The sequence below is a fragment of the Capsicum annuum genome, chromosome 8, assembly GCF_002878395.1.
Source record: "Capsicum annuum cultivar UCD-10X-F1 chromosome 8, UCD10Xv1.1, whole genome shotgun sequence".
Taxonomy (NCBI): domain Eukaryota; kingdom Viridiplantae; phylum Streptophyta; class Magnoliopsida; order Solanales; family Solanaceae; genus Capsicum; species Capsicum annuum.
The window spans coordinates 173,328,556-173,345,273 of record NC_061118.1 but is presented as its reverse complement, the minus strand read 5'-3'; the positions used below and the strand labels follow the sequence as shown (position 1 = coordinate 173,345,273).

General features: G+C 36.6%; 1 protein-coding gene and 1 long non-coding RNA gene across 2 annotated transcripts; one reads left to right on the top strand and one right to left on the bottom strand.

The window, feature by feature from the left end:
* Positions 1 to 803: 803 nt before the first annotated feature.
* Positions 804 to 11,875, top strand: LOC107840637 (probable flavin-containing monooxygenase 1). Its single transcript, XM_016684553.2, has 5 exons — positions 804 to 1,456; positions 9,880 to 10,117; positions 10,231 to 10,406; positions 10,522 to 10,886; positions 10,992 to 11,875. The coding sequence occupies exons 1-5, from the start codon at positions 1,016 to 1,018 to the stop codon at positions 11,332 to 11,334; spliced, it is 1,563 nt and encodes a 520-aa protein (XP_016540039.1). The 5' UTR covers positions 804 to 1,015; the 3' UTR covers positions 11,335 to 11,875.
* LOC107840638 lies at positions 11,861 to 16,451 on the bottom strand. The gene is made up of 3 exons (XR_001665295.2): positions 16,295 to 16,451; positions 14,067 to 14,202; positions 11,861 to 12,415 (listed from the first exon to the last, which is right to left on the bottom strand). It is a non-coding gene; the product is annotated as an uncharacterized LOC107840638 (long non-coding RNA).
* Positions 16,452 to 16,718: the final 267 nt, after the last annotated feature.

Here is a 16,718-nt window from a genome sequence, read left to right as displayed (position 1 = left end):
TTATACGGGACGCTTAATTTATTATACCAAAAAATATAAGATACACCATGTATAATTCAAAACATATAATACATCATAAAACACCCCGGATCTTTTTCATAGTAAGATATTGAGTTCGGAGCCTAAAAAGGCACTGTAATTTAACAAATTATTTTTTTTGAAAAAAAATATTCCCTCCGTTTTCCTTAAGATCCTTTTTTTTTTTTTGACCATACTTCAATTTCAATTTTCCCCGTGACATATTTAAGATCACAAAATTAAAAGACATTTTAATACATTTGACATAACTTTAATTTAAGGTCACAATTTTTTTTTCTTTTGAAAACTCCAGGAAAATCCGTAGCCGCTACACCCTCTGCCCTTCGGGTGAGCACTCTGTGATGAGCACTGTGTGTGCACTGGGTAAATCCCTCACTGTGTAATAACTCGCAAATCACATAGGAGATGTAAACCGTACTAGGTAAACCCCGTGCGACCACACAGGAGATGTAAACCGCACTAGGTAAACCCCGTGCGACGAGCTCGATTGAGAAGGCATGAGGGGTGGATCGAACACGACCTCCGCTATGGAAAGTCCCCTCAAACCTACTCAACCACCCCTTTGGGGGCCGGTCACAAAATTTAAAAAGCTTCTTTATTTTCTTAAACTCCATGCCAAATTAAAATATATCATTTTTTTTTTGAAAACGTCGTGGGTTTTGTTCGTTAAAAAAATGGCAATTCACAGCACAACTAACAAACAACCTCTTTTAATATGTGAATTATTTTGGCAACTTGTATATTACCTTTGAAAAGATGCTCTTTAGGCTCGAGAGTCAGTTAGGTATTAATTAAAATAGCAGTACTTATACACTAGCTAGCTAATAAGGTAGCATCGGCTACGAGTTATTTGGAATTTAGGCCATGCAAGAAATGGAATTATCTCAATTCTCATCTTCCATCATTAGCTATAAATATGGTGGGCAATTCAAGCTCTTTAGCTAATAATGTATAACAATCATTATACAAAGTAGTAATGATGGCAATTGATGGCAGAGAAAGCAGAAGAAAGAAGGAGGTGATTGGTATAATCGGAGCTGGAGTCAGCGGCCTCTTAGCCTGCAAATACTGCATTTCCAAAGGATTTGATCCGATTGTGTTCGAGTCGGAAAGTAGCATAGGAGGTGTTTGGAGTAAGACCATCGGGAGCACTAAGCTGCAGACGCCAAAACCATTTTACCAGTTCTCTGATTATCCATGGCCCGATTCAGTAACCGAAATGTTCCCTGACCAACAGAGAGTGTTGGAGTACATTGAATCGTACGCAAGTCACTTTGATTTGATCCGACACATTCAGTTCAACAACAAAGTGTTGAGCCTCAGCTATGACGGAGAATGGAATTTGTGGGGCGAGGCGTTTAATAATAAGGGCAAGTGGAGCGTCACCGTACAGGACACTGCAACCCTCTCCACACAGGTAAGTGCGTGCAACGTTCAACAGCTTGCTTAATTAGCAAATCCATTTTCCTTTCTTCATCGTTTCTCAAGTTGACTCACCTACTAGAGATAGTTGGCAAAAAGGCCATTTCCCAAATTATTTTTTGACATTTAGACATCAAATTTTTTTAATTGGGAAAATAGACACTTTTTTGGGTTCACAAAAATAAAATGCAAATCTAGCACTCAATTTATAAAATCTACACTTTAGCTCCTTTTTTCATTTCAGCTCCAATTTTCTTAAAACTACACTTTAGTCCATCTTCAAAAATATAAATATTGGATAAATAATTAAAAAAAAAAATCCCAAAGCTTCTCAACCAATCCACTAGCAACCACCCAATTTTGGCGCCATTTCCTCGATTTTTCGACCATTTTTCGTCGAATTTTTCGGCATCCATCGGAAAGTGACATTATCTCCATTGTTGTAAGCCATTTTTGCTTATTTTTAGCTCTAATTTTTCTTTTATTTTCAACAAAAAGCTCAAAAAATCAGTCCCACATTTTGAAATCGATTCTTGGCTCAATAGCAACATTCCAATACTCCTTAGGTTGTTTGTAAGTTGAAATTCGTCGGATTATTCCGGTGGTCGCCGGAAAAGGGTCAATCGTGTACTGTACGGCCGGCCAGCAGCTAGGAAGAAGACGACCTCATTCTATTAAGTCTAAGCGCATAAACCACTATTCAAGTCTATTGAATACTACTATCGAGGTATATTATGTCTATTATAGATTACGTGGTTATTGGTGGTATATTTTCTGGTGAATGGGGGGAGACTCCTAAATGTTGGGTTTGGAAAACCGCGTCTAAGGAGACAGTGTCCATTGTCCTTCGTCGCAATGGTTCATACGTCGATATGGTTAAAAGCGTAATGAAGAGCGGTGAATTAAGTTGTGATCAAAGCGAGGTGGTAATTAGTTACTTGATGAACAGGAGGGGGAAAATCCATCCAACGTTCATAAGGAATGATAGACACGTAGAATTATATATGCTTTGCGTTGATTCTGATAACTCCAAACCTATATTGAAAGATCCCGGGAAGAAGCTTCCACATGAGCTCCACCCCCATCGTCACCCCCAGCCCACCCCCAACGATGGATGATACTTCAATGGAATACGATAGCATAGGTGGTGATGAATGGGATAATAGTGAGATTATGAAAAAGAGGAGTGTGGAGGAGGTGAGGACGGGCCGCTCGAACCACAAAGAAGCCACTCTTTCTCGGATGACACCAATCTTTTTGTAGGATAAATATTCAAGGATAAGAAAACATTGAATCTTTTGTTGAAGCAGGCGTTGGTGAAAATGTCATTCAATTACATAACGGTGAAGAGTGTAAGAAATACTTGAGGGTGAGGTGCATAGATCCTACTTACCGGTGGATGGTGCGCGCATGTGCTATCGGAGAATCGGGTTGGTTTCATGTCCACAAGTACGTGGGAGAGCATACTTGTGGCGTTGATCATGTCACGGGAAAGCACAAGAATGTCACCGTGGAGGTCATTGCCTCACTTATTTTGAACTTTTTCGTCGACAATAAAGGTCCAAGACCGAAAGAGATTGAGAGAATCATATTTAGGGAGCTACATTGCAGGCTGGACTATTGGAAGTATTGGATGGCAGGCGTCATTACGAAGAATATAGTTCGAGGTACGCCCGAGCACGGATATGTAGTGCTTCCCGCATTTTCATATATTTTCAACGGCCTCAACCCCGGGTCTATTAATTCCCTCATGGTCGATGAGAAATCTGGCAGATTTATTTACTACTTTATGGCGTTTGGGGCTTCCATCCGTGGATATGCACACATGAGAAAAGTCGTTGCCGTTGATGGCACGCATTTGTTTGGCAAATACGAGGGCGTGCTGCTGTCCGCTGTCGCTCAAGATACGCAGAATCATATCTATCCCTTAGCGTATTATGTGGTGGATAAGGAGAACGATGCATCGTGGGGCTTCTTCTTCGGAAAGCTTAAGGCCTTTGTCGTCGACGAACCAGAGCTGTGCATTTTCTCCGACAGACACGTAAGCATATCCAACGGCCTCGCAAGGCATTATCCGCTTGTGCATCACGGTGTTTGTATGAGGCATCTCGGTGAAAATCTTCGAATAAATCACCATTATTTCGATTCTCTATATTTGTACTACCATGCGGCCAAGGCATACACGTTGGAAGAATTTAATGACTACTTCAAACCCCTTAAAGAAAGATGCCCCAGCGCATCAGCTTGCCTCGAGCATGGAGTTGGATTTGAAAAGTGGAATCGGGCTCACTTTCCAGGTAATCGATTCAACGTCATGACCTCAAACATCGCCGAGTCGCTCAACTCAATGTTGCACGATGAAAGAGAGTATACAGTGGCAGCCATTTTTAATTCAATTGCACATAGGTTTGGAGATATATTTAGGAAGAGGTATGCGGAGGTGGACAATTCAAAGACAACATTCGTTCCCGTAGCCGAGGCGATCTTAAGGGAAAATATGATCGAGGGGGATAAATTATATGTGAACAACATAAACGGAAGCACCAATGAATTCACCGTGCTTGGTTACGGTAGTTCCGCCAAAGTTAATCTTTCGAGACGGTCATGTTCTTGCAGAAAGTATGACTTGGTGAAATTTCCATGCGCTCATGCAATGGCAGCGTTGCATTTGAAGCACGGGGATGAATATGACACTAGCATTTACAACTACTCTTTGCAAATATATTCGAAAGAGTTATACCTTCTTGTTTACTTGGAACCTTTTTGTGCAGCACCACTGGAGTCGGAGTGGAGTATGGCGCGAGAGTATCTTGGAATGCAAGTTCTTCCATCTGATTTCGATCCCAAACTCGAAAGGAGGAAGGTGAAACGCGTTGAGGGTGTGTTGGAGCCTTCAAGGTACAAGAAAAGAAACAAGTGCTCCAAGTGCAAAAAATCGGGACATAAGAGAACAACATGCAGCCTTAACATAGGATAATATGATTGACATTGTATTTTATGTTTTTGGTTTGTTCAAATGCACTGGACAATATGTAATGTGTATTCTGTTTTGAAAACCACTGAACTGCAGTTTAAATCGACTTATTTTGTTGTGCATTATCGATTCCAGTTCATATATTATATACTAAGTACTAAATAGATTCTAGACTGAAATAATTGACTAGCCTCATAATATATAATATATCAGTGGTTGATCTAGTAAGTAAATGTTCAATATGCAGTGTATAATAAACCTACCTGCAAACCCTTTTCTTCATACAATGTTGAATTCAAAATAATTGTGACGCATTGGAAAGGGTGCTAATTTGAAAATTGCCTTTCCATGTTCTGAAATCGACTATACACATTACACATCGACTGGACTCAAAATATATAATACATCGATGCGTTATCTAGGGGGTATAGTTTAAAATACATAGTCTATCATCGATCTGTAGTGTAGTTTATTAAAGAAACCCTATTCCTCATACACTAAACCTTTCAATGTAATGATTACACTTCGCGAAACGACACAATTTTAAATGTCTTGACTGCCATAACCGCCGCGATTTTTCATTTCTTATTCTCACACGCCTTCTCCCCTTCCATCAACACGTGTACAACTTCTATTGGTCGATTTTCTCATGCTCTGGTCTATTTAAAGAGACCTTTGTTAATTTTTAACACAATTTCAGAAGAAAAAGACTAAGGGAGAAGAAGATGGCTAGGAGGACGCACCCACTACGACCATTGCACAGAATGACAACCATCAACAACATAGAGTTGCTAAGGATTCGGAGTGACCTGGATTTTCTTTTGATACAAGAAAGACAAGGGAAACACGAAACAAACACCAAATCAGTCCACAAGTTTGAAGAACCGAGGACCCCTTTGGTGACCACTCTCGGATTCACTACAACAACAATGAAAACACAATAATAACAAGATATTGAAGGTGTAAATACACCAAAACAGAAATAATATGACGAGATGGACAACAATAACAAGATAGGAACAACACGCAGTTTTACTAACTAGAGATAGAAACGGTTACAACTATACAAACTACTACAAGATTACTATAAAAGTAAAGGGATAGTTAGATAGACTTAATGAATGTATAATCTTAAGAATCCAAGAGCATATTCCACTCTTGGACCATTAACACTACACACAACGTTTACCTATCTCTTACAAAAACAAAAGGTCGGAATCTACCTCCCAAGCATCACGTTTCCAAGCCATGAGATCAACAAGAGTGATTCCACACTCTCTATGCCTAATTTCAATTTTGGTGCCTTAAGGAGAGAGGACTTGTGTTTCTTTGTGTTTCAAGACTTACAACATCATGAATAATCTAAATCTAAAAGCCCTACAATATTCTATTTATATTAGGTTACAAATAAAATACAAAATATCCAAAATGCCCTTTTAAGAGCTAGGCTCCCTTCAAGTGAATTTAGGGGCTGCCTAGTTGTGTTCCAAGGCTTTTCTTTACACTCCAAGTGTGAGATTAGGGTTGGTTTGGTGTGTTTTAAGTCCTTCACTCGCATACTCCAAGCCCCGGTTCATTACATTCTCACATGCGTCCATCTTCGTGATCGTACTTGTATCACCTTTTTCAGGGTCTTGCCGCCGATCAACGACGACTGGATAGAGAGCTTCGCCGGATGGCTCATTTTCTTCGGGCCATAGCCGAGAGGCTCAACCTGGACTCCCGTGAACTCATCACCCCCCTTCATCCCCCTAGTTTAGTCTACTTTAATTTTGTTTGTTTTATAGTTCATTGCCAAATGAAGCTTTCATGGTAGGATTATGTAAATGAAAGCTTCGTTTTTGCCTTTTTGTTTGGGATTTTTTCCCCAAAAATTATAAATATGTATGCAATGAACATTTATATATCTATAAACAAGTTTCAAGTTTCTGTCTTCATGATGTTCTGTTTATCTATAGTGATTTGTTGGTGTTTCTTCAATAGTCCCTGTTTTAAGATTTGCAAACTTTATTTAAACTCGGAGTACAGTAGGAATAAATAATTGACTACGGTAAATACAGATTCTATAATCGACTGTTTCATGTATGAATTATATACTGAAATTAAGTAACTAAATATCATAATATGAGATTACAAAATAAAATAAAATAAAATAAATAAACACCATTCACGCGATGTAAAGTGACTAAATATCATAATATAAGATAACAAAACAATTGAACACTCGATCAAATGGGTATAAGGGAGGGAAATGGTTGTAACAACCAATTACCTAGAACAAGCATCCCTGTTGGGAAGGACTCCTTGTTCTTCAACATTCCGACGAACTTAGTGAAGAAATTTCAACATGTAATCGCCAAGGATAATCGATATACACCAATTATCCGTAAAAAATCAAGTAAATACCAACTAAAAACAACCACTTTCAGTGAAATCAAGCCTCGTTTTTTTAAAAAAATTCAATTTATTTGAACTCCATCGACTTCACCCACCACAAATGAGTTTGAAAAATAATAAAAAAAACCATCAATATGGAGCACAAATTAACCGGAACAATAATATAACTTACCTGAAGTTCAAGATCGAAGTTGGAGATGATTCACGCGAGTTCGAAAGTGAAAATGGTGGAAATGAGAGATGAATCGGTTGTTGTAAAGAGAGAGAATATGAGAGAGAATTTATTTTTTGTATTTAATGGAAGAGTAGGGTTAAATAAGTATTTAATAAATACATAAGGGGTTCCAAAAGAATTAAAAAATACATAAGGGGTGTGTAACGCCCCAAGATCCCATCCCGAGACGTCACACGGTGCTTAAGTCCACACGCGGCCTCAAGCTAACCCTCTAAGCTTGACTTCACTTCTATAACTCACTATGACAATAATCACGCTGTAATAAGGAAGAATAATCATGTCATGAACATACTGGAATACAAAGAAATACTGTCCTGTATAGTCAAAATACTGAAGTTCTGTACATACTGGTACTCTAGTCTGACAAAGCCTCTACTACATAAGACTAAGGAGCCATTGAGACAGATTCCCAATTGACTCGTACTGAACTGAAAATAAACAACCATCTACTATCAAAACAAAATCAGGGACATAGGTCCTCGAACCATGAGGACTCACCAACTGTAATAATGTAGATGGAGGTACTCGAAGATCACTGTCGCTGCTGAGACTGAGCACCTGAACCTACATCAAGAGATAATGTAGAACACAGAAGAGTATGGGAATCAGTACTTGGAAATGTATTGAGTATGTGGGGGTGCAGGCAACATTTAAATAATATAAATATATAAGCAAATCATGCATACTGGTAATAAGAACTCTCTCCGCTTGAGTTACCTGAAACATAATTTCCATAAATCATCAATGATAACACATGCTTCATAAATCTTATAAACCATTGGACTCAACTCGAAACTCTTTTACTTAAGACTTAGAGTGACTTGGTGTCTCAAGAAACTTAACTATTATGGACTTGGGAGTTTCTTATAACCGACATAAACCATGTGAGCTTTCATGGAGTCCAACGTCTTGCTCACGTTGGGGAGAACTGTTTTATCCTTGCCATCGGAGTAAAACCTTAACTTTAGTGATCACTGTCTTGGCCTTTGGCCCTTAATCTTAATCCTAAGGAGGCACGTAGTTCTGGAAAAGTAGGATGCGCTAGACCCACACTTTCCACTCGGTGATAAATACTACTCCCAGACTTAAGCTCAGAACGCATTAGGAAATCCACCTTAATCAACTCAAGGGTCTAGTATTTATGAATCATAATCAACTTGTGGATTCCTAAATCGACTCAATCTCAAAATAATCTTTCTCATCTTCAAGTACACTTGCTTATCAAATCATATCAAGTATCAAAACTTCAAGAAAACATCATAGAGCTCGTTCTTGACCCTCAAGCTAAATATCAATATATATTCAATAGTCAAACTTCTCATGGAAAAGCATAAATTCTCAATTTAAGAAATATGACAATGAAGTAGTCATATATCTCAATCTTGTTTAGCTCAAATCTCATAAATCCTTGATAAAGTAATTTGGGTATAAACCCACTTTGCAAAAATCATGAAATTCAATAGAAATTAGATCTTTGGGCACAATAACGAAAGAACTGTTCTTGTTCAAAACCCCACATACCTTGGATTATGAATTTGAGATGAAGAGACTTGATTGGAACTTCTTTCTCGCACTTTTGAGCTAAATTTCTTGATGCCTTTGGCTTGAAGAACTTAATTCTTGAACAACTTGGTGAAATCTTTGGAAGATTCGTGAATTTCTTGGAGAAGATTTGATTTACGATTTTGGAGGAAACCCTAGTTTCTAGAGAATTTTGGAGGAGAAATGAGAGAAAAATGATCTTCTCTTCTCCACTTGGATATTTATATATATATATATATATATATATATATATATATATATATATATATAAAAAAAAAAAACCAAAATGGACGAAAAAGAGCAAAATGCCCTTTTAAAAAGAGTTGAAAATTGCTGATCGGGGTCTGTGACGGTGGAATTGACGGTCCACCAGATCGTCCGTCACTTGAGTGTCAAAACTGGGACATTCTGCCTCGACGTGTCGGTCGAAGTGACGATCCGTCAGGAAATTGACGGTCCACCAGATCGTCCGTCACTCAGGAGCCAGAAATGGGATATTCTGCCTCGACTTGACGGTCCTCTTGACGGTCCGTCAAATTTTTGGCTGTCCACCATTTTAGCTGTCGCACGATGGCCAGAAAAAGGGGTTACTACCTTGGCTTGACGAAAAAATTGACGGTCCACCAAGGACTTGGCGATCCTTCCGGTCTACCATCAGGCCTGGACGATTTTGACATCGCTTAGTAAAACGGCCATAACTTCCTCGTCTGATGTCGGATTTCGATGAAATTGGTATCGATGGAAAGCTTATTCAATGCTCTACATGACAAAAAGTAGAAATTAGAGAAATACAACACAATATAAACATCAATCACTTTGGAAGTCACCCCTATCCACTCAAAAGACAGATTTGGGCTTAAGGAACGATCTGGGTATTACAGGGTGCCAAAATATTTTTTTATTTTACACTTAAACCCATGACCCACAAAACCCTACAAAATTAGGGTTTAGCAAAAGAAGTGTCTATTTTACAAAATAAGTTTTCAATTTGGTCTAGTAGCTAAATCTTCTCCACCTACTAGCTAATAGTACTCCCTTCTTTTCATTTTACTTCACTCGACTCACGTCTCTCTTCTTAAAAACCAAATTACAGTAACAGTGCTTTTTTCCCTTTTCTTTCTTTTCGATTTCTTGCATGGCCAGTGGCCAACTGTCTTAACTTTTCTTAATTAATTTGGAATTTTACTGATGAGTTTAACGCTTTAATGAAGGATAAGCATACCAATACATTGTGTCATGGTTGTTTGAAAATTGATGAAATGGCGTGCAGGTATACCAAGTTGATTTTGTAGTAGTTTGTGTGGGACGGTTCAGCCAGGTTCCAAACATCCCTGAATTCCCTCCAAACAAAGGCCCTGAAGCGTTTGAGGGTGAAGTAATTCATTCAATGGACTATTCAAAAATGGACTCCGAAACTGCAGCTAACTTTGTCAAAGGAAAACACGTAGCCGTTGTTGGGTTCCAGAAATCAGGATTGGACATTGCCATGGAGTGCTCTATGGTTAATGGTAAGTACTGCTGCGTGCTAGCTAGTTGTCCTCTTCCATTATTTTGTACCTCTTCCTCTATATTTCTTGTTTGTTTGTAAACATCAGCTTAGTTCTTGGGACTAATGTCACAGGGGTTGAACGTCCGTGCACAGTAGTAATCAGGACACCGCATTGGAACCTTCCGGACTTTTCTCCATGGGGACTCAATTTGGGCTATCTCTACCTAAATCGATTCTCCGAACTTATGGTGCATAAACCTGGTGAAGGCATGCTTTTAAGTCTCCTCGCCACAACTCTTTCACCATTGGTAACTGCCCATATGTTAAGTTACAACCAAATATTCATAGTTCGTCTCTCTTTTCTACTTTTTCCCCTCACTTAACAAAACTAACTTGTAGTGTACCATTTCACACATTTTACAGAGGTGGGCATTCTCAAAATATGTAGAATATTATATAAAACACAAAAACAGGCTTGATAAGCATGGGATGGTGCCCGATCATAGCTTCTTAAATGAATGGAGTTCCTGTTCAATTGCTGTAGAGCCGGAGGGCTTCTACAACAGGGTTGAGGAGGGAAGTATAAAGCTCATCAAGAGAGCAAAGACTTTAGGATTTTCTAAAGAAGGTATCGTGCTCGAGGAGAAGGGAGAACCAATAAAATCCGACTTAGTCATACTAGCCACCGGCTTCAAGGGAATTGAAAAGCTCAAACACATTTTTGAATTAACAAAATATCAGGAATCCATAGCAGGCTCAGATGATTCTGCTGCAGTTCCCCTCTATAGGTGAGTAATAATAATTAAACAGTACTTTTGCCAGCATTCATGCTCCAGAACTATACATCTCATGTGGAAATAATGATATTACGGATTACTCCTATTAATTATCAGGGAATGCATTCATCCTCGGATTCCACAACTAGCAATAATTGGATTCTCAGAAAGTTTCGCGAATCTATACACATCGGAAATAAGGTGTCGGTGGCTGGCAGAGCTTCTTGATGGAAAATTCGAGTTGCCGAGTGTAAAGATCATGGAGAAGGACATACAAGAATGGGATGAATACAAGAAGAGATATACTTATAGGAAGTACTACAGGAGATCGTGCATCGCTGCATTGCACATCTGGCACAATGACCAACTTTGCAAGGACATGGGATGGAACCCGAAGAGGAAAAACAGTCTTTGGGCTGAGTGGTTTGAACCTTATGGACCACTCGATTATGCCGGCTAATTGGGGGCGGAGCTACAAGTCTTGTCCACGTAGAACCGAGGGTCTCCACCTCTACCCATCCCTGTTTCAAGAATGAAGCCTCCTTTCCTATATACTTACGTTTTATTTTGTTTGTTTAAAGCTTCTCTTTCATCCTATTTATGTGTTAGCCTAATCAACTTCTTGGCACTTGCATTGAATTTTTATGTTGGGTCAGAGTCATGCATTTTAAAATAATATCTATAATATTAAAGCAAAGCTCTGAATAGAAAAAAGAATGCGCTAGATCTATTTCCATACTGTTCATGCCAATTCAACATATATTTGCTTGCAAAATTGGTTTATTTGAACCTAAACGGGAATAGTAACGGTTCAAATGTTATAGTGCCAATCTATTTCCTTCATTTTTGTTCATTTTATTTCAACTGTAATAATTTATTGTGATTGTGGTATAGTACACCAATACTTATATACCTTATTCTTTCAGGAAGGGGTTTATTTTACCTATACTAGATGGCTCGTGTCCGTGCCTTTCTTACTATTGAGATACAAATAAGGAGACATGTTCGTTTCTTTATATTAATTTGTGGAACAAAGTTACAAAAAGCTTGCTAGAAAGATAAATAGAGAGGTGGGTCAACAATGAGATATGTTGTAGTGGCTTGTTGCAGGTGAAATCCAAAATCTGTTGTACTCTTTCATGACCTGGAAAAAATCTAAGGAAATAAACTAACAGTATTCAGCAGATGGCAAAGACAAGATTCAGAACTTCTGGATAGGACTGCATCCAACTCCATCTCACTCAACTTTCTCCTATGATTTTATCTTCCTTACCAAGATGTATAACAACTGAATTGTCTTCCTTCATTATCTTGGCAAATATATATGTAGTAGCAAAGTCATTTCTTGTAGCATTATTACAAAAATAATCTCCATAGGTGAGTACTCACATGCTTAGTTAGCGAAGCAAAGCTTAATTTATAACTCTCCTCCCATGTAAATTATTCATCTCATTGTTTTTGGAAGATCCTCGGCTCAAGTGTCAGTTTCTACTTTAAGGTACGTCATGTTGAAGATGTTCAAGCTTTCTTAAGCACTAACACTGAATAACAGAAATCGTTCTTTAGATATACACAGGCAAACAAATAAAATATGTCAACCATAAATGTCACAAAGACACAAACACACAAACCAATATTATCTATTACGTTTTCAAAATTTTTAATTAGAAGTGGAAAAGTATATCTGGCTAAGAAGTGAATCTGTTGTAGGTCCTATAAGAAAAAAAAAACATCACAAAGAATTAATTCAGTTTTTCAAACATATAATCAAATATCTTGAATGCATTCAGTGCATAATGATATTATGGTGCTAAGTCAGTACCAATGCAAGGTAATGTTAGGTGCAATAGACCTTTTATGGCCAATAGACCCCAGTGGTCTGGTCCTTCCCTGGAACACCCTCACATATAGTGGGAGCTTTAAGCATCAGGTTGCTGTTTTTACTCGTGGTGAAAAATATAAAAATTAGAGGAAAATAAATTAATTTTCTAGACTTACCAACTAAAAACTTAAAAAAAATGACATAAGGCGAACCATCATTCAAAACAAGCTATCAAAATTCAAAATTCATCTTCAGAATCAGATTTGAATTTCGTTACTGAAAGACTAAAGTAATAGAAGTATTGAGAAAGTTGAGAAAACTCGCCAAAAAGAGGATACACTTTGAAGCTCAGAAAAGTAGTGAAGAAGAGATCTATACATGAGCAAATCTTCATTACCAAAAAATAGGTGCAACCTGGCAAATTCGTATTACCCGAAAAATAGGTGAAAAAATTTAAAATCTGTTGAACTCTTTCATGACGAGAGAAAAAATAAAAAGTTAAAGGAATAAACTAACAGTATTCAACAAATAGCAAAGACAAGATTCAGAACTTCTGAGTGGGAGAGCATCCAACTCTATCTCATTCAATTTTCTCCTACGTTTTATCTTCCTTACCAAGATGTTCAAGAACTGAATTGTTTGCCTTCATTCTCTTGACAAATATGTAGCAACACTCATTTCCTACTGTATTATTATAAAAATAATCTCCATAGGTACTCACCTGCTCTATTAATTTAGATAGGTATCTTAGGAAAGTAAAGCTTGATTTATATCTCCCCTCCCATGTAAATTAGTCATCTCATTGAAAAAGTTAGTTTATTAAAAGAAAGAAGATAACAATATTTTAACTATATAGAATCAGAAAATATTTTAATACTAGTAGATATCACCTTTTTGTTGCAAATGTTCTAAGTGAATCCATCACCCATCTCATTTGCCAAAACAAACAAGTTTAAGAATTTTGATACACACACATACATATATATATATCAAATGCCTCCTGTGATTTATAATCATTTATTACAAATGCAATACTTATATCTTTGAAATTATTTGAAAACAAGTACTCAAACATCGTAGGCATCATCCCATAATTTATATGATGCCTTGTGGTGCCTCTTTCAATATTTTCAAGCATGGTGTGTGTTTTGCCATTTTCAATATACAAAGGGAGACATAGAGTTACAAAATACAAAATCAATATAAAGTTAAAGTCTTTTTCACATTCCGATGTGAAAATTGGGCGATATTATTGCTGAAAGCTAATATTGGAGAACATCTCCTGTAAACCCAAAGAAGTGAAAAATGAAAACAGACTACACCAAAGACACATGCCAAAGTACAAACAATTAAAGCCAAGAAAAGCAAACCTGAGTAATATTCTCAGCAACAACCATATGGGTGTGTTGTCCAAGTGATTGTCCGAGAGCTTTCGTGTCTTACACAATTACCATGCCCTTGTAAAGATATCACAAAGTTATTCAGAGGGCATGTTTTTATAATAACCTGCATAAATCAGTCAACAGAAGAAATCTCCTCATGAGTAATATACGTTGAAAAGAAGATTTAACCAAAAAATATAATATACTGATTTTGTCAACATCAACACACTCAATTTTTATCTGACTATGAACTTATGGACCATATCTAAGAACATTTTACTTTATAAACATCCTTTTTATTGAAATTCTCATATTGACTTTAGAATGTACATTTTTTCATAAAATCAAGACAGTCCTTTAACTTGACTTTAACTTTCATCTATGCCTTCCAACTTCAGCTGCGACAAGTAGGCATTTAAATTTATATAAAAACACGTGTCTAGTTTGTGTCCTTCGTGTATTATGCCACATACGTGTGTCTACTTGTTCAACTTTATACAAGTTTGAGTGTCTACTTGTGCACATCCAAAGTTAGAGGTCATAGATGTGAGTTAAGATCAAGTTAAAGGACATAAATATGTATTATCCTAAAATCAATGAAATGAGAGGCCACCTAAATGACAACTAAGTTTTACTATGTTGATCCTTACTCCAAATTGAATTTTTTTTTAGAACATAAGAAGCCACCAAATTTCTGAATCTACAACTATGCCTCAGTTCCAAAATAAAATTTAGAAAAAAAAAATTGCAGCTTACATGGAATATTGACTTAACTAATAGAACATAAGCAGACAGATGCCCAGACATTCAAGTTGAACCAAAGATTAACCAAATTATTATCAGTTTCTCAATATTTTGCTTTAATAATAGGTACAAAGAGAAAGTTAGCTTCATTAAGTAAGTTCTTTCACACATAAGATTAGGGAGCTAACAAATTCCAAAAGATGATCACTATTCTAAAGTATGTTTCACATGTACTCTGCTTTAATCAGCTCTTCAAGGCAGAGGATAACCGTAACCTCCATAAAAGTAGACCACCTAACATTGCTCAAAGGCATAAATCACGCAAGAGAAGATAAAGTAAGACAATTTATTTATCCTAAATAACTGGGTAGAAGTTATCTTTTTCATGAATGATTTCGCCTCAAATTCTGATAAGGTTAAACTACCATGATAAATCATTTCTTGGGATGAATGATGAAACAGTAGTGGTAGCAAAAGTAGTCTTGGTAAATGAAAAAATGCTTACAAAAATAATTTTGTGAGGTAAATACCTGCAGAAGGAAATATTCATATCATCCACGTATCACCGCTCCACAAAATCTTCTAATCACTTACACAGATTTTTTTAACAAAATTAAAGATGTTTTTATGATTTTCCTTCGAATAGATGGACGTATGCAGACACATTCTGTTGAATTCTACATGAATTCATCATATGTTGGTAAAAATCAGGCATGTCAATTGATAAATACTGCAGTAAAATTTTTTTTTGGGGGAAGCATAAGAATAACCTAAAGTCATCGGGTGGGTATTAAATTGTTCAAAATAGTGTATTTTTTTTAGAATTCGATAATGAATGTGGCATCAAAAGTAAAGAGTTCGTACAATAAGTGCCAATTGAGACAGAATGTAAAAACAACAGTCAACCAACATAAGCTTTCACAATAGGACTTCTTATTAATTAATAGGTGAATTTTTACCCAAAAATGCTACTGTAACAAATTTTATCAAAGTAATTAACTCTGTTTGGGTAATTAATCATCAAACTCATCATATTGTTATCCCACATCAATTCACCATCTATCCGAATACACCAGCCCACCAGCGAACAGAGGTTAGTACCTTTTAATTACCTTTTGCTTTCACATTTTTCTCAGGTAACATTGAATATATGGAAAAAATCGAGCACCAAATACCCTATCTGAAAATATCAAGCTTAATATTACATGTTTTTTCACGAGATGATTAGATTTACAGCAAATAATCAATGTCAAAAGTCGAAAAGACAACGAGAATCAGTAATTCAAAATAATGTACAATTACATGCAATAGTTATCTATTTTCAACTATGCATGTGTGGATCAGATAGAATTACTGACAAGAATATAAGAAATTTAGCAATAATATGTGAGAAAACATAGAAAATAAAAGTTCAAACAAAAATGATGCGCAAAAATCCCTTCAAGAAAGGAAAAGAACAGGAGAATGCTTACCAGATGTAACGAGTAAGATGAAAGCTAAGCATTATAAGAGAAATTAGAACCAAATTCGAATTGGAATGAAAAGGGCGGAGAGAAAAATATCGTTAGTAGATGAAAAGTTACAAAGATATGTAAAAGGAAGTATCGCCCGTGTTGGTCGCTTATCAATGGACATGTATGGAGAAGACAAATGAGCCTTATTTTAAGATGCATATTACCAGATATGCCCTTGGCTGTTCCCCGAATGTAATAAAATTGAAATATTAAAAGTGCCTTTCGTAGTACACCAAACTCTCACTTATTATATTATATAGTAGAAAGTAGAAAGAAAATATTGTAGTCTTTGTTAGAGTGAGGTGTATATTTTAATGAGGATAAATTTTTTGTAATAGAGGGACAAATATGTCCCTTTACTTTATTTTAAAATATCTCTTTT